General features: G+C 36.6%; 1 protein-coding gene across 1 annotated transcript in view; it reads left to right on the top strand.

Moving 5' to 3' along the window:
• Positions 1-18,076, top strand: part of LOC128658034 (oocyte zinc finger protein XlCOF6.1-like) — a 71,440-nt gene extending 53,364 nt beyond the window's left edge. Inside the window, exon 5 of the mRNA XM_053712481.1 lies at positions 14,193-18,076. Within this exon, the coding sequence (XP_053568456.1) occupies positions 14,193-14,983 (791 nt within the window). The 3' untranslated portion in view covers positions 14,984-18,076. The remainder of the gene's footprint in view (positions 1-14,192) is intronic.
• Positions 18,077-18,604: the final 528 nt, after the last annotated feature.

An 18,604-nucleotide genomic window follows, 5' to 3' on the forward strand; every position in this document is an offset into this window, starting at 1 on the left:
CGGAGGCGATGAGTCATCTTTAGGAGGGGATCCCTCGGTGACACAGAGGAGCGGCACTCTCGGTTATGTAAAGGAGTCTTTAGGTACACTTTTGTTTCCCCCAGGACCGAGCAGCTCTGAACACGTCAGTAACTGTAAGTGTTTATTGCCGGCTAGTATATTCACTTTGCTTGTGGGGCTTGAGAGCTCTTAATCAGAGCGCCACAGTGACACTCGTTAATATCTCACTGACCTGCTCTACACACACCCTTATATGAGACTTTTGGATCGGAGGTTATATGGCACATAGTTTTATTTACAGGCAATTATACTTTAACATAGATTTATTTTTTAGCTCAAACATGAGATTCACAATAGGAAACGGCTCAGTTCACAAGTACGAGTTGTACGTAAGTCGGATGTCCGTAACCCGGGGACTTCCTGTTTACACCTATGAATACACACACATATAGATATATATATATATATATATATATATATATATATATATATATATATATATATATATATATATATATATACTGTGTGTATATGCAAGTCTTACAGTACCAAAACAAATTTGAAGAGTATGTATCTAATAAGTATAGTAATAATAATGATGGGGCAAGCAGCGGCTATTTAACTACTCAAAATTAAATCATAAATAATTGCGTACCCATGAAGTATCAACAAAAAAATGTATCACTTCTGACTCACCAGCCTTGTCCATAAAACAGGAACCTTTTCCAGCCCAATTCCAAGGCACTTTGCAGTCCACACAATCGGCTATTTATTAAAGGGTCCTTCAATTAAGGGGCCGATAACGTGAGGCAATTCAGCGGACACTGAAACTTTGGCCTTACAAAGAGGGCACCGTGGATTATTCACTGTCCGCGCCCGCATGACCCTCACTGATGACTTCACCCCCCCTCGTTCTAGGAATCTATTATATGGGTTACGCTCTAAGGGATGCAAGATAGGGAATAGCTCTTCACACATCAGCTTGCTCCACTCAGGCCAGATTTCTGAATGGTGCTGTATGGGATACAGAGTCCCCGTCTTCCATAAAACATGAATGAAAAAAAGTCCCAGCACCAAAAAATATAAATAGAAAAATTGTAAAATTCTTTATTATTCCACATTAAAATACACCATACTGCGTCAAGGATAAGAAACACGATCTAACTCGTTTCAGCTAGCCGTAGTCATAGATCTTAACCCACTTTACTTAAGAGGTGTTTATTAAGGTAAAAAACATTAACCCTTACCGCACCAGGATCACATTTCTCATTAAAGCAAGTCAAAAACATAGATGGTATGGGCAATAACATATACATAAACATATTGAACCAAATACATATGTATAACAGTTTAGACCAATTTAGAAAAATATTCTAAAACAAAAATAGAACAATGAATAAAGTATTGATAAAGGTATATACATGGAGGTATATACACCTACCTCCTTATGTGTGTGTACATGTGTATATCTCTCCCTTTGCAAGCCATATGTTTGATGACATTTTTATTCCCAATTGTTGATTATATTTAAACTGGGAATTGAAACCACATGGCACCAAGGTGTTAAGTTTGTGGATCTAATACACTTCCTGTCTTTCTGGGAGTGTTAGTCTATTACCACCTCTCCTTAGTAACCGTATTGTTTAAATTGCAGACCATCTAAAAGTTTCAATTCTCTGAATATGAATGTCCATAAAATGTTGCGCTATAGAAGAAAAAGCTTAATTATGTGAGCTATACCCCAAGTGTTCCCTAATGCGAGTACATACATCCCTGATTGTGAGACCTATATACTGTTTTTTGCATAATGAACACTCAATTAGATATAACACAAGAGGATGTATAAATTGTTCTACTCATTATGTGATCTAAGTATCCCCTGGCACGTATGATGAAAAACTTTATCTCTGTTTAAAATAGCCACACACCTTACAGCGTGGACTGCCACATCGGAATCTACCTCATGCGCTCAGACAAGAGTTCATATTATTGAGAGTTAACAGTATGCTTGGTTAAAGCATGTTGCCTAATGTCAAATTCTTTGAATAAACAAAATCGCAACCTTCGGCTATGATATGCTTTAATTTGTCATGGGTAATTTTTTTTTACTGGTTTTGCATATAAAAACTGATTTGAATACTTGGTAATAAATTTAAACTATTGACGGTTGCGTTTTTTGCGTTTGGTTTTTAGAAGTTCACTTCTTTGAATGGGCTCTACCTCTTGACATGCCATTTTAATGCATTTGTCCGAGTATCCCCTATCTTTAAAACGCTTCTTCAATTCAAGGATTTCTGTTTTAAATACACATTCCTTAGAACAATGGAACAGTATTTGCAATGCGGGAGGGCCTTGGTTTAGGGGTTAATAGGTAGTTTATGGGTGTTAGTGTACTTTGTAACACTTTAGTTATGAGTTACAAAGTACACTAACACCCATAACTACTGCTCTCAGATGGCGGTACCGATCTTGTCGTTATAGGGTGTAACGCAAGCTTTGTAGCCTCACCGCAAAACTCGTAATGGCAGCGCTATGAAAGTCCCATGAAAAAACGTCATTTTTACAAATGCGGGACTGATGTTGCGTTACAGGCTAAAAGGTTTGTGGTACAGCTATACCGACAAGACTTGTAATGGCTGCGTTGCTGTTTTAACGCTGAAATGACAATTTTTTCAGCATTAAAAGACGAACGCACAATTTGTAATCTACCTGAGTGTTAGTTACACCGATTTTCCATTTGGGTTACAGCGCTCCTTCAGGATGACAAAAATAAACTGGTATAAGTCCTGATTATATTCTCTATCATTCTAATGGCTTGTTGCCTAACGAGTTGGGGACAGTGGACAGACATCCAGCAGGCTTTCTTAAGACCCCAGACACATGTACCCTATAAGATTTTATTAAGGGTACGATTTGGATAGCCTTCGGTACCTCAGGAACCTCATGTTAAGGGCAAGATTTTTCATTTGCATACATTTAGTAAGGTTGTTTGATACTACAGAGGCGACGTCGGGTCCTCGAACTGGAGTTGCTGTCCGGACCCGGTACACGCTGCTCCTGTGTGAATGCAGCTACACCTGGACGTTCTGGGGACTCTCAGACTTCAGTATGCCCAGATATGCCAGTACTAGAGCCACAAACTGCGACCTCTATTCCGACATATGCTGTTCTCTGTGACTCCGTTTCTCAATCACAACCTGGGGTTGGAACTTTCCCCGTGATTATGCAGCCCAGTTACAACCTGTGGTTTCTGCTGCCCTAAGTTCTATGCCAGTTGCAGGGAAGAGGAAGGTTAAACACTGTTCCTCTGAGTTTAGGACCAGGTTGTTTCAACTCATAATATCAATCAAGTAATTGTTTTTCTGTTCCTTTGTCCTAATTCTTCCTCCTCCAAGGAGAGGTTATTGCATAATCTGGATGTGGTTAGAGCTTTAAAGTTTTATCTTCATGCTACCAAGGAATTTTGTCACTTATCTTCCTTGTTTATTCTGTCAGAAGGCCACAGCTGTTACTCTATCTTTCTGGCTCAGAAGTTTGATTCGTATGGCTTATATAGAAGTGGGTTAGTAGCCTTCATTCCGGATTATGTCACATTCTACCCAAGCGGTGTCTACTTCCTGGGCCTTCAATAATGAGACTTCAGTTGAACAGATCTGTAAGGCTGCTACTTGATCTTCGTTACATACTTTGCCAACATTTTACCGATTTTATGTTTTTGCCTCAGCAGAGGCATCTTGTGGGAGAATGGTTCTTTAAGCGGTGGTGCCTAGTATTTAAGGACTGCCTTTCCCTCCCTAATATTTTTATGGACTTCACAGCTTGGGTATTGGTTTCCCATAGGTTGTGAATGGAATTCATTGACTCTCACTGCCATTAGAGAGAAAATATAATTTATGCTTACCTGATAAATTACCTGATAAATTCTATTCTTTCTTGGCAGTGAGTCCATAAACCCGCCCTGAAATAGTGTAGTGGCGGCAGTCTTATTACCCTTATCCTCGGCTTGAACTACTGAGAGGGTAGGGGAAGTTGGAGGGATATTTCAATGCTCTGTTTCAAGTGTCTTTGCCTCCTCCTGGTTGCCAGGTGAAATATTTCCCATAGGTTATGAATGGAATTTGTGGACTCTCACTGCCCTAAAAGAAAATAATTTATCAGGTAAGCATAAATTATTTTTGTTACAATTTAGTAGTTACCTACATCTTTTCACATACTTGACTGCAAAGGGCTCCAATGCACATATATATATATATATATATATAATATATATATATGTATATGTATGTGTGTGTGTACATATGTCTGTAAATACATATATACACGTACATATCTATCTTTAGACATGTATATGTATGTATCTCTGCTTTTTTTTTTTTCTCTAACACCTGAGACCTCATATCTTTGGACTTTTTTTTTTTTTTTTTTTTTTAAATTACAGTAAGTAACAGGAATTAATTTCAGAAATATGTATTTGCATATTTTTACTACATAGTTATTAAACATTAAGCATTACATTTTTTTAATTAAATAATTCATTACTTGTGGTATAAATGCAACATTCTATAAAAAAAGATAAATAAAGCTTGAATGATTTGTGCACACAAGTACTAGTCATGCAGAGCAGTTTTGGAAATGAAATAATTAAATTACTAAGATCGTCTGTGAAAACAATTTTAAAATGTCTAAATACATTTAAGAAAAATAAGTTAAAAAATACAACAGCATTATTTTTTTTTTCTTTATTTCAGTAATTTACAAATATGCAAAGCTTGGGGAGTCCTTAAAAATATTCCCTAGTGTCAAGTAAACAACCGTTAAGCCTCCCCCCCCCCCCCTTGTAGCAGACACTAATTCAGAATAGTTCAAATGTTCCAAATTAAATCAACTATCTTGGTCCCCCCTGGTAATACTTACCAGCAAAACCCTCTCTCCAGATGGGTGTTAATAGAACCGTCCACTCTTCTAGTTACCTAATAAATGTAGCTTAGAGACACCACCCTTCCTCCTCCTAGTTCTGTCCAGCCTTAAGGTGGACTGGGCTAGGAGTCCCTCTCCATTTTTTTTCTTTTGTGTATCTAGATGGGCAGTGGCTGTTCCCCATATTCTGGCTTACCTGTTAGCCGATGTAGCTCGGCACCATTAAGTCTTTGACCCCGGTCACTGGTATGGCGAGAGGCGGTAGAAAACATTTCCTACTGTTTCTTTTCATCTGAGGGCACTCTTTTTCTGGCGTGCACGCGCAATTTAAATTTTCGCCTTGGCGTGGCCTTCAACAGAAGTGCTTGTTTTCAATCCCACAGGACTTTGTTTTTCTGCTACTCCAGCTTTGTTTATTGCCAGTTTCCATCTGATGCCAGTGAGTGATTATTTAAATATTGCAGCATGAGAATAACTTATGCCTATGTGTTTTACAATGCTTTTATACAACCTACTATTTTGTTATGGATCCTGAAGATCACCTGCCTGCTACTGCCCAAGGAGACTCAGGAATGCTTTAAGGTATGTTGCTTTGTGTTTACCTAGGAATTGAAGATTAATTACCTTCAAGTTACATCTAATTGCTTTTATTCAAGCTGCATCTAATCAGTATTTCCCAGTCTCTGACACTTTAATTATCTATGTATTAAACTATTTTTTTTTTTATTTTTTTTTTTAACCTGAAAAGCTTTGAGTACCTGAGAACATTTTTGAGAGCTTTTCCCTTGGAATGACTTTTGCATACCCAGTTTGCTACTCCACCTAAGATTGATGCTACAATTACTAGATTATCAAAAAAGAATATTTTTTCCCATTGATAATGCTGATTCTTTTAAAGATTTAATGGATAAAAAAAAAATGAATTTTAAAAGAGTTTTTCTTCAACAGGGAGCTTTTTTCATCCTCTACTTGCTTTATTTTCTGTTCTTAAAGCCACTGATATGTGGTCTGCTAATTTATCCCATATTATGCCAGAAAATGAGAATGTTACACCTTTTCTTTCATATCTTAAGAAAGTTACTTATTTTTGCTTCTCTACTTTTGACATATTGGAGTTGAATGCCAAATCTATGGTCTCTGCTAATTTGGTAAGAAGAGCCTTGTGGCTTTGTCATTGGGAGGCTGATCCTGGGTCCAAAGTTGCTGAATCTGCATTTTGAAGGGGATCTGCTATTTGGAAATCAATTGGATCTCTTGATACCTAAGATGGTAAAGTTGGGTAATTGGACAGGCACTCACCAGAGCTGGAGCGGGAAGTTATATTAAATAAACAGTGGCACAAGTTGTATAAAAGAAGTGCACAATCAAAATTTAAAGATGTAAAAAAATATATAGCGGTTATTTATTATAAGCAGATAAAAATAAATATCTCTGAGGTACATAATCTCAGACATCTAGAAGTACATAAAAACCAATATGGTATATAACAGTTGAAGTATAAAATAAATATCAAATATACCACATAAAAAAAAAACAAATGTTTCTAGGGATCCCTAAAATAAAATAAAACATAGTATCTTATAGCCTTTGCTAGGCAAGCTTGTGGTAATGTAGAATCAAACTGAATGTCTTCTTGCCTATGCTAGACAGGCTAGCGGTTAAGCAGGTTGATAAGCCTGTGTTAAAAGAAGCATATAGGGAAATGAAGGTACCGAGTGCTGATCAGTCCTAAAACTCCCTCCTACTGTGTTCTATGAGTTTCATAGGGTAGGTTGGATGTGGGCGTCCTCCGTTAAAGCCCAGATCCCGTTGTTTGCGGATGTGGAAAAGAAATTGAAGTGTCTAATGTCCGTGACGAAAACAGACCATTGCTAGGTCATGTTATTTGAATCCTACGTCATAGAATTTGAAAGAAGGGGAGGAAGAGGTAGAAACCAACATAAAACGACCGAAAGAAAGGAAGGAAGGAACAATGGGGTTTTTAATCTGAGCAATAGAATCCTAACAGATGGTGAAACAAGAGTTCTCGAGCTAGGTCTATCATTCACTCCAACTGCCAAAATAAACAAATTTAAAACCCACATTAACGTACAGCAATTCATTAAGAAACTAACACTTAAACAATATTTTTTGAAACACCCACTAGAACATCAAAGAGTACTATCAGTTATAAATGTTAACAAAAACTTAATTCACACAGATCTGAATGAAAAATCTAGAGGTCTATCCCACACAAGACAAAGGTAAAAACCTAGAACTTTTCAAGAGATTAGTGACAAAAGACATCAAAAGATGTGATACCAATAAGAAAATGCTAAACAATCTCATCAAATCTGAAAAAGACGTCTTAAAAACCTACAGGATGATAAAAATATTATTATCAAACCTGCCAACAAAGGAGGGGGGTGGTAGTTTTGAACAGAGAAGACTATCTTAAAGAAGCAAACAGATTACTAGAAGATACAACAACATACAAAGAACTTAAAATGGACCCTCAGAGAGCAAATCTAATTATTTTAAGATTGCATATTGAAAAAGCTAAAGAAACAGATATATTGAACAAAAAATAATTCAAATGTATTAATCCCAAATTCCCCAAAACTCTGGCATTTTACTTTCTGCCTAAGATTCACAAAGATCTATCTAATCCACCAGGCCTCCCCATAATTTCAGGTATTGATTCGTTAACATGTAATCTATCGCAATATGTGGATAGATTTTTGCAGACTTATGTTAAAATCTTGCCATCATATCTTAAAGACTCCACACAAGTGATACAACTCATAGAGCCAATAGCCTTTGAGGAAGGTTTCTTCATTGCAACCTGTGATTTTACCGTATTATATACCAGTATACAACACGAGCTAGGGCTGGAAGCTGTATCCCATTTCCTTTTAGGGGACTCTAAAATAATACCCGAACAGAAAACATTTATTCTTTATAGTATTAAATTCATATTAGAGAACAATGTATTTTCATTTAATGAAAAGCTATGTCTTCAGACCAAAGGAACAGCTATTGGCATGAGGTTCGCACCAAGCTATGCAAAGTTGTTTATGGGTCTCTGGGAAAACCTAGAGATGTGTGGCTTGGTGGAGAACCTCATGCTCTATAAAAGATATATAGATGATATTCTAATAATTTGGAAGGGGGATGAAAACACTTAAGTCAACTTTTTCACCAAAATGAACTGTAACAATAGTGGGCTTATTTTCTCATATGAATACAGTAAGGAGAAGAGCTCCTTTCTAGACCTAGACATTATAATAATCAACCAAACAGTTAAAGGGACAGTCTAGTCAAAATTAAACTTTCATAATTCAGATAGGGCATGCAATTTTAAACAACTTTCCAATTTACTCCTATTATCTAATTTGCTCAATTCTTTAGATATCCTTTGTTGAAGAAATAGCAATGTACATGTGTGAGCCAATCACACAAGGCCTTTATGTGCAGCAACCAATCAGCAGCTACTGAGCATATCTAGATATGCTTTTCAGCAAGTGATATCAAGAAAATGAAGCAAATTAGATAATAGAAGTAAATTAGAAAGGTGTTTAAAATGACACGCTCTTTCTAAATCATGAAAGAAAAAAATTGGGTATCATGACCCTTTAAGACAAAAACTTTTTTGAAGAAGTTTGACGCTAACAATTTCATACACTCCAAAAGTTGCCACCTAGACAGATGGAAAAATAACATCCACAAGGGACAATTTTTGAGAGTTATAAAAAATTGCTCCACTTTTTTAGGATATGAAGAACAGGCAAACCTTCTCCAAGAGAGAGTCAAGGAAAGGGGGTATGAACAAAGAATAATTGAGGAAGCATACAATGGTGCAAAAATAACTGATAGAAAAGAACTACTAAAGTACAAAGATAAAAGAGTAAAAGACATAACAGAGAAAGAAGACACCATTAAAGTGCCCATCATAACAAAGTATAGTAGTCAATATAGGAGTCTAGAAAAAATGATAAAAAAAACACCTGCACATAGCTAGGGAAGACCCCATAATAGGTGACAAATTGACAATAAACCCCACATTCATTTATAAGATGTCTGAGAACCTAATAAACATCCTCGCTCCTAGTTAGTTAAAAAACAAGCAAAACCATGCAAGACAACTAGATCTCTTATGGAAAGAAGTAGTTTTTTTTTCTCCTGTTTCTGTTGCAGATCTTGCCATTACAGTAAGAAAGTAAAAGAATTCACATCAACTTCCACTGGGGAAAAGTTTAAGATCAAAGACACCATCAGATGCACAGATAAAGGGGTCATATATTTTATTGAATGCAAATGTAAAAACGAATAAATTGGAGAGACCTCAAGAACATTTAGAGAGAGAATTAGGGAACACCTATACATCATAGACGAGGGTAAAAAAAGACACACATCTATACAAACATTTTCAAGAAGTTGATGACAATGCCACCCATGTAAGAATCACATTAACTTAGATTAGCCAATGTACTTGAACCAATATCGGAATATTGACACAAACCTATTTTTTACGTACCAATTTATAATAAAAACCTTATATTGTCACTACAGAATGTATTTTTCACTAAAATCTAAGAATGAGCTCAGACTTACTTAAATATTCTTGCAATGTTCCGGGTAATACCGCAATATCACAAACTCTATTTTTGATCTATTTTTTACACATCTAATTCATTATCACCTTTTCAGTTAGTGTAATATTCAAGACACAGTGTAATTTTCTTCATTCTGACATAAGCAATGCTAGTAAAAATATTTATCAATATATGTTGTGATTAATGCAGACTATTACTGTATTCTACCCTTGTAAAACCATAGATGCAAATTTATGGTTTCTGTCTCTTATACATGCCTCAATATCACATAATGAAAAATGTATCCATGAGATGTCTTATGTTATGCATATCTTGTGAATATTCCCCTGTGAAGCCTAAGAAAAGTCACAACACTGACACTTAGGAAATACCACCTTAAAAATCTACTGCTCAGTATTCAAATTCCAAACCAAAGAAAGGGGGAAGGTATTTAAGACCACAACTAGACACTCTACTTCAGATCTTGATGGGTGAAATGCGTAGATTAAAGGAGACAGGAGGAGTTGTTTATCAAACACTCTGTAAGACGCCACCACCAGTTATATACTGCGAGGTGTGAACTGCACCAATTTTCAAAGAATTGCACATCACGAGATACAAAGTTTCTCCGCCGCACAGGCCGTAGCTGAATCAGCTGTAAACATCTGTCAAGAATTCCAAGGATTCCCCTTGTTTGAAATTCTATGACGTGGGATTCCAAATAACATGACCTAGCAATAGTCGGTTTTTGTCACCGACATAAGACGATTCAATTTCTTTTCCTCATACTCTAACAATCGGATCTGGGCTTAATGGAGAATGCCCACATCCAACCTACCCCAGGAAACTTATAGAACACGGTAGGCGGGAGAGTTATAGGACCGATCAGCACTCGGTACCTTCATTTCCCTATACGCTTTTTTTAGCACAGACTTATCACCCTGGTTAACCGCTAGCCTGTCTAGCATAGGCAACAAGACTTTCTGTTTGATTCTACATTACCACAAGCTTGTCTAGCAAAGGCTATAAGATACTATGTTTTATTTTAGGGATACCTAGAGACTTTTGTTTTTTATATGTGGTATATGTGATATTTATTTTATACCTCAACTGTTATATACCGTATTGTTTTTTATGTACTTCTAGATGTCTGAGATTATGTACCTCTGAGAGATTTATTTTTATCTGCTTATAATAAATAACCACTATGCATTTTTTACATCTTTAAATTTTGATTATGCACTTCTTTCATACAACTTGTGCCACTGTGTTTTCAATATAACTATCTGCTCCAGCTCTGGTGAGCCCCTGTCCAATTACCCAACTTTACCATTTTACATTCCCTTAGGCCATTTGGGGAGAGGGCCTAATTTGTGACGGGCAAAGAGTGAGGGTATATAGCTCCAGTATTAACCCCTTCTTGCAACATCTCTTGATATCTAAGAACAGGAGGTAAGAGCCCTTTTCTTCCAAAGGCTTATAGAGGTCGAAGGGGTCCCTCTTATGCTCACACACAATACACGCAATATCAAAATTTCAAGGCCTCTTCATGGCCTTTCATTCACAAGAGGGCAGGTCTAGTTTTCAGACTAGAGGCTGTGGTAAGTCCTTTCCTTCCTTTCAATCCAAGAAGCAATGGTGGTGTGCAGTTCCAAACCTTTCTGCTTGGAGGAAGACTTCAAAGATGGGTCCTTGGGCTTCTCCAAACAGGATCCCATCTGGAAACTATGTCTTCCTTCCTTGGTTAATTCTCCACTCCCCAGAGATCCTGCAAAATTACAGGCTATTCACAAATTTATCAGCAAGCTCTTGAGCGAAGGTGTTGTTCAAGAGATTCCTGTTTACACAAGGCAGGGGGTTTTACTCACCTCTTTTTCTGATAAGCAAGAAAGACAAATCCTGGAGACCAATTCTGGATCTTTGGGTTCTCAATACATTTCTGAAAGTTAAGAAATTCAAGATGGAATCTGTTCTCTCTGTCTTCAGTCTCATTCCTCCAAAGGCTTATTTGCTATCTGCAGACCTCAATGATGCTTACTTTCAAGCTCCTGTTGCAGAGTCTCACAGAAAGTTCCTCAGGTTTTCTGTTGGAGGCCACCACTTTCAGTTTTCAGCGCTTCCCTTCTGAATTTCTACCGCTTCAAGGGTTTTCACAAAGGTCTTGGTTCCTCTCATGACAGAATTGCATGTAAGAGTATTGTTTGTCACTCACTATACGGACGATATCTTTCTTCTAGCAAACTCTTTTGAGCAGGCCTGTGTTCACAGGGAAATTTTTCTTCAGTTTCTTCAAGATCACAGTTGGAATATATATTTACTAGAAAAGACCTAGTGTTCCTGGGTGCTCGCTTCAACACTCTAAAAGGGATTGTCTCTCTTTCAAGAGATCGTATCCAGTTCCTAAGATAGTATTTCCAAAGTGTTTGTCATGTCAGACAGCTAACAAGCTGTCTGTGGATGAAGTTTCTGTTTTATTTGGCCTCTGTAAGCCACATGGTGAAATGAGCAAGATGGAGAATGTGACCATTTCAAATACATTTTCTTCAGAAATTCAAGAAGTGCGGCAATCTGTCTCAACAGATGACGTTTCCAGAGAGTTTGAGAAAATCTCTTCATTGATGGTTCGAGTCAAAGATCTGTCCTAGGGACTTCCTCTTCAAGAATCAGATTGGATTATTGTCCAGTAGGATGTCGGTAAATCCGGTTGAGGAGCTCTTTGTCAAGACAAATTTTCTCAGGGGACTTGGAACAAGCAGATCCATTCTCTTCCATCAAATATTCTAGAGATCAAAGCAGTTCTTTTAGCACACCATGCTTTTCAGAAGTTTCTAAAGGGAAAGGCTGTGAAGATTCATTCAGACAACAAAACAGCAACAACTTACCTCCAGTATCAAGGGGGTTCACAAATTCAAAGAGTTTTACATCCAGCTTCTCTCTGCAGTTCATATTACAGGGACAGAGAATGTCACAGCAGATTTCTTGAGCAAAAGTCAAGTCTCTCTGATGACAGCTAAACAGACCTAATGGCTTCTCCATGAATCCTCAGCTTCCAAAGTTCTTCACCCGCAATCCAACACTTCTTGCCTATAGGGAGATGCCCTTGTTCAAGAGTGGCCTTTCAGTCTAATATACGTATTTCCACAGATTCCTCTCATTCCACAACTACTGAAGAGGATTCTACAAGAGACAGTAACCTTCATTGTCACTCTTCCTTTTTGGCCTCGCAGGCCTTGGTTTCCACTGGTTCACAGACTAGCAGTTCGTCCTCCATGGCACCTTCTGGCCTCTTGCGACATGTTTAGTCAGATCCAGTGATTCACTCAAATCCACAGCACAGGTTTGCGGCATGGTTGCTGATATCTCCAGACTTCAATTAAATGTTTAAGCTCCTGTTATTCAGACACTTCTTCAAGCCCAGAAGGGATCAACTTCCAAGACCTATTACAGAATATGGGACACTTTTTTTCTTCCTGAATGATTGTTCATAATATCTCTTCAGCTACTTTCCAAATTCCATATTCGACTTTCTTCACTGTGGTTTTCTTTCAAGGTTGAACCATCAAGGTTCAAGTGTCTATGATATCTTAAATTTTGGGAACCAAATGGGCTCAAGACCCTTTGGCCTTTCAAGCTTTGGCCCATATCCATCCTTCTGTCGGATTGATTATACCATCTGGGGATATTCCTTTTGGATTCACCATTTGAACCCTTACAATAAATTTCTTTGTGGTTTCTTACCTTGAAGACTGTATTTCTGGTGGCCATTACTTCCGTACGGCGGGTATCTGAACTTCAGGCCCTTTTTAGTCATGCAAATGTTTGTCTTCCATTAGGACAAAGTTGTTCTTCGTACAGTTTCTGAGTTTCTTCATAAGGTGGTATCTGATTTTCATAAAGATCAGGATATAGTGCTTCCTTCATTTTGTCCAGGGAAACAAGACTCTCAATGAAAACTATTGTATTGTTTGGATGTGGCTTAATGTCTTCACATCTCGTCAAGCTCTTCAAGATCTACAATTTCTGTCTGAATTGTTCAGACTATCACCAGAACTTAAAGACAAAAAGGGTAACAGGTACCTGGTGGGCTTATGGCATTTATTGGGCTCTTCAAACAGATGCTACACTAGAGGAGATCTGTCAGGTGGCAGTTTGGAAGCCATATGATACCTTCGTCTCATTATAAACTTGATATTCACCAGTCAGCTGCTGCTAGATTTAGTTGAAAGATTTTTTCTAAAATAATTACTTAATAAAATTTTGTATTTATTGCATTTATTATTTTTTGGTGTCCCATGTTTTTCTTTCTTTTTCACCCTTTCTTGCATTTACTGCTTTCTATTCTCTCACTGGTAAGTATTACCAGGGGTCCAAGATAACTAGAAATTATCAACCAAATATAAGCAATTTCTATATCTTGGTCCAAACCCTGGGTAATACTTACCAGGCTCCCTCCCTGTTATCTGGTTCACCTATTTTGGCTGAATCTCACTAGTAGGAGGAAGGGGTAGTTTCTCTAAGCTACCTTTATAAGGTAACTAGGGGTGTGGACGGTTCTGTCTATGCCCCTCTGGAGAGGGGGTCTCGCCGGTAAGTATTACACAGGGTATGGACCAACATATAGAAATTACTTATATTTGGTTGATAATTTCTAGTTATGTCATTGGTAAATAATACTATTCCCATTGTATTTCTTATTAACAGGTGAATTCACAATCTACAGTAATCCTAGTTCTGGTCAGAGTGTTGATGCTTCTTTCAATCTTCAAAATCAAAGCCACAGAGAAAATGTATGTTCTGAATGTGGAAAATGTTTTACCAGGAAATTATCTCTTATTGACCATATGAAAATTCATACTGGAGAGAAGGAATTTTCATGTTCTGTATGTGAGAAATGTTTTACAACAAAATCAAATCTTATTAGCCATCAGAAAATCCATACAGGAGAGAAAGCATTTTCATGTTCTGACTGTGGGAAATGTTTTACTCTGAAATCAGATCTTTTTAGGCATCAGAAAATTCATACTGGAGAAAAAGAGTTTTCATGTTCTGACTGTGGGAAATGTTTTACTCTGAAATCAACTCTTATTAGACATCAGACAACTCACACGGGGGAGAAAGGATATTCTTGCAATGAATGTGGAAAATGTTTTGCTCTGAAAACATCTCTTAGTAGTCATCAGAAAATCCATACAGGAAAGAAAGCATTTCCTTGTTCTTACTGTGGAAAATGTTTCACTCTCAAATCATATTGTATAAAGCATCAGAAAATTCATAGAGGAGAGAAAGAATTTTCATGTTCTGATTGTGGGAAATGTTTTACTTGGAAATCATCTCTTATTAAACATCAGATAATTCATACAGGGGAGAAAGAATTTCCATGTTCTGAATGTGGAAAATGTTTTAACCGTAAATCAAATCTCATTGCACATCAGAAAATTCATAAGAAGAGAATGCATTTTCATATTCTGAATGTTGGAAATATTTTACCCTAAAAGGAAATTGTGTTACTCATCAGAAAATGTATAGTAAAGGAAATCAAAGCTTAAGTGCGGAGGAAAACATATAGTTGTCATTCGTATAATATCTAGAGTGCAGATGATAAACATAAAACAGAATTTGACGGTAGTTTCTAGTTTATTTATATCCTTCTGGAGATATGGTCTCCAGAACTGTACACAGTATTCCAGATGAGGCCTAACTAATTGATCTATAAAGTGGTTTAGAACCTTTTGATTTCTGCTACTAATACCTCTTCCAATGCAACCAAGTATTCAACTGGCCTTACTGTCTGCACTGCTGCATTGTGTACCAAACCTTAAATAATCTGAAATAATAATTCCCAAGTCTTGTTCCTCTTTAGTTGCAGTCAGTAATGTTTCATTGAGACTATAATTGGCCTTTGGGTTTTTGGGACCCATTTATTTGCTTATTCCTCCAGTTTTTTTAATATTGCTGTTCATTTGATCCACCCCTCCTGGACCAACTCTTTTGCAAATTTTTGTATCATCAGCAAACAAGCACACCTACCCCTGAAGCCCACTTCTAATATCACTGATGAACATGTTAAACAGCCCCAAGAACTGACCCTTGGGGAACACCACTAGTAACTGCCCCCTCATTTAAATATACTCAATTAATTGAAACCCTTTGTCTTCTATCCTTAAGCCAGCATTATACCCACTTAAATGGACAGTCTAGTTATAATTAAACTTCCATGATTCCGACAGTGCATGCAATTTTAAACAACTTTCCAATGTATCAACAAATTTGCTTTGTTCTCTTGGTATTTTTTGTTGAAAGTTAAACTAGGTAGGCTCATATGCTAATTTCATATTTCTTGAAGGCCGACTCTTATCTCAGTTTATTTTGACAGTTTTTCACAGCTATGCAGTGCTAGCTTATGTGTGCCATATAGATAACATTGGGCTCATTCCTGCGGAATTACTTATGAGTCAGCACTGATTGGCTAAATTGCATGTCTGTCAAAAGAACTGAAATAAGGAGTAAGTCTGCAGAGGTTTAGATACAAGGTAATCACAGAGGTAAAAGGTGTATTAATATAACCATGTTGGTTATACAAACTGGGGAATGGGTAATAAAGGTATTATCATTTTTTTTTTTTTTTAAACAATTAAAAATTCTGGATTAGACGGTCCCTTTAACAATCTTGGCACCTACCCCTAGGCAATACATTTTGTGAATAAGTTTTCTGTGTGGAACAGTTTCAAAAGCTTTGCTAAAGTTTAGATATGCAACATCTATGGTTCCTCCCTGGTCTATTAATTTAGTTACATGGTCAAATAAATCAATTAGATTAGTCTGACAAGATCTTCCAGCAATGAAACCATGCTGTCCTTTGTCTTCTAAGTTGTTTGTCTGAAGGTAAGACACAAGTATTTCCTTTAAAAGAGTTTTCATTAATTTCCCTTCATTTAGGTATTTGCCCATGTAAGAAAGATCAGCCGTTCTAAAGTCTAATACTTTTGTTTTATTATGGTTGCACAGTACCTTTTACCTGAATATTAAACCATACAGAATGATAATCAGTAGAGCTACAGACACTTTAGATACTAGCTCACTATTTGTCAGTACTAAATCTAGTTCCTTTACATGTTGGTTCTTTTACTAATTGTTCAAGAGATTCCCCTTGCAAAGATTCCAGAATGTATTTACTTCTACATGTTATCCTCTGGAAGGTGTACATTTGGAGCTGTTTGAGGCCCCCTCTGCGCCTGAGGTTGCCCAGGGTGTTTGTTATCCCTGGGAGATCCAGGTCCCTATATAGGTTTTAATAGCCAAGGGATAACCTGGTGTAAATTAAAGGGTCAGTCTAGTCAAAATTAACTTTCATGATTTAGATAGGGCATGTCATTTTAAACAACGTTCCAATTTGCTTTCTTCTCTTGGTATTCATAGTTAAAAGCTTAACTAAGTAGGCTCATATGCTAATTTCTAAGCCCTTGAAGGCCGCCTCTTATCCGAATGCATTTGACAGTTTTTCACAGCTAGAGGGTGTTAGTTCACGTGTTCCATATAGATAACATTGTGCTCATGCCCGTAGAGTTACTTAAAAGAGGGCACTGATTGACTTAAATGCAAGACTGTCAAAAGAACTGAAATTAGTCTGCAGAGGCTTAGATACAAGGTTATTACAGAGGTTAAAATGTATTAATATAATTCTGTTGGTTATACTAAACTGGTGAATGGGTAAAGGGATTATCTATCTTTTTAAACAATAACTCTTCTGGAGTAGACTTTCCCTTTAAGTTTTTTAAGTAGAGGATAATGTGTAGATCAAAGTTACATAAATATACCAGAAGACTGTACTGTTGAGGGCATTATAGTCAGGGAATTTAAATTGACCAGGAGTAAAGGTGTACAGGGTGAGCCACAACGTTAAAGGAACAAAGAACCCAATTTTTTTCTTTCATGATTCAGATAGAACATACAATTTTAAACAACTTTTCTATGTATTTTTGATAACAGATTTTCTTATCAGTTGTTGAAAAGCAGAATCTGTTGTGTCATGATTTACTTTTGACAAAGGAACCAGTCCGGTTCTGAAACGTTATGTTTTTTACTCTTTGGATATGAATTAAAAGCTAAGTTTTACTAAAAAGTCCAGTGAGTGCTTTTTGAGGAAGTTATAGTGGAATTGTTTATTAGCACCCTGGTGGCTGTATTTTGTTTTATGGAGTGCATCTTATATGACTGACCATATATATATATGTATGTGTGTGTGTATATATATATACTAGGTGATCTGTTGTAAAGATAGTGTAATTGGCACATTGAAAGCACTTGAACGAAGTGATAATAAAATTCATACCTTTATTTTCTCGTGTAGCACACACATACAACTTTCACAAACATAGTGATTACCAGGAGACAGGTGCTTATTTTAATTTTACTTTGGTTGTTAAATTGATCATTTTTATAGAAAAATTATAAATATTACCTAATACAATTATAGATCGTTTTAATTAAGACTCGTTTATTAAAATTGTAGTCAAAATATAATTGGTCAAACCTACTGTTGTATACTTCTCACATGCCATATAAATAAAATAATGGTATACTTTGAATTTGCTGGTGTCTTGGGAAAAAATATGTGTGTGTGTGTATGTGTGTGTGTATATATATATATATATATATATATATATATATACACACAGTTGTGCTCATAAGTTTACATACCCTTGCAGAATTTATTATTTCTTGGCCATTTTTCAGAGAATATGAATGATAACACAAAAACTTTTCTTTTACTCATGGTTAGTGTTTGGCTGAAGCCATTTATTATCAATCAACTGTGTTTACTCTTTTTAAATCATAATGACAACAGAAACTACCCAAATGACCCTGATCAAAAGTTTACATTCCCTGGTGATTTTGGCCTGATAACATGCACACAACTTGACACAAAGGGGTTTGAGTGGCTATTAAAGGTAACCATCCTCACCTGTGATCTGTTTGCTTATAATTAGTGTGTGTGTATAAAAGGTCAATGAGTTTCTGGACTCCTGACAGACCCTTGCATCTTTCATCCAGTGCTGCACTGACTGAATTGAGAAAGCAAATCAGCAGTGTTCAAACTCTAATCAAGAAGTGGA

Source organism: Bombina bombina, chromosome 4 (assembly GCF_027579735.1).
Source record: "Bombina bombina isolate aBomBom1 chromosome 4, aBomBom1.pri, whole genome shotgun sequence".
In the NCBI taxonomy this organism is placed as follows: Eukaryota; Metazoa; Chordata; class Amphibia; order Anura; family Bombinatoridae; genus Bombina; species Bombina bombina.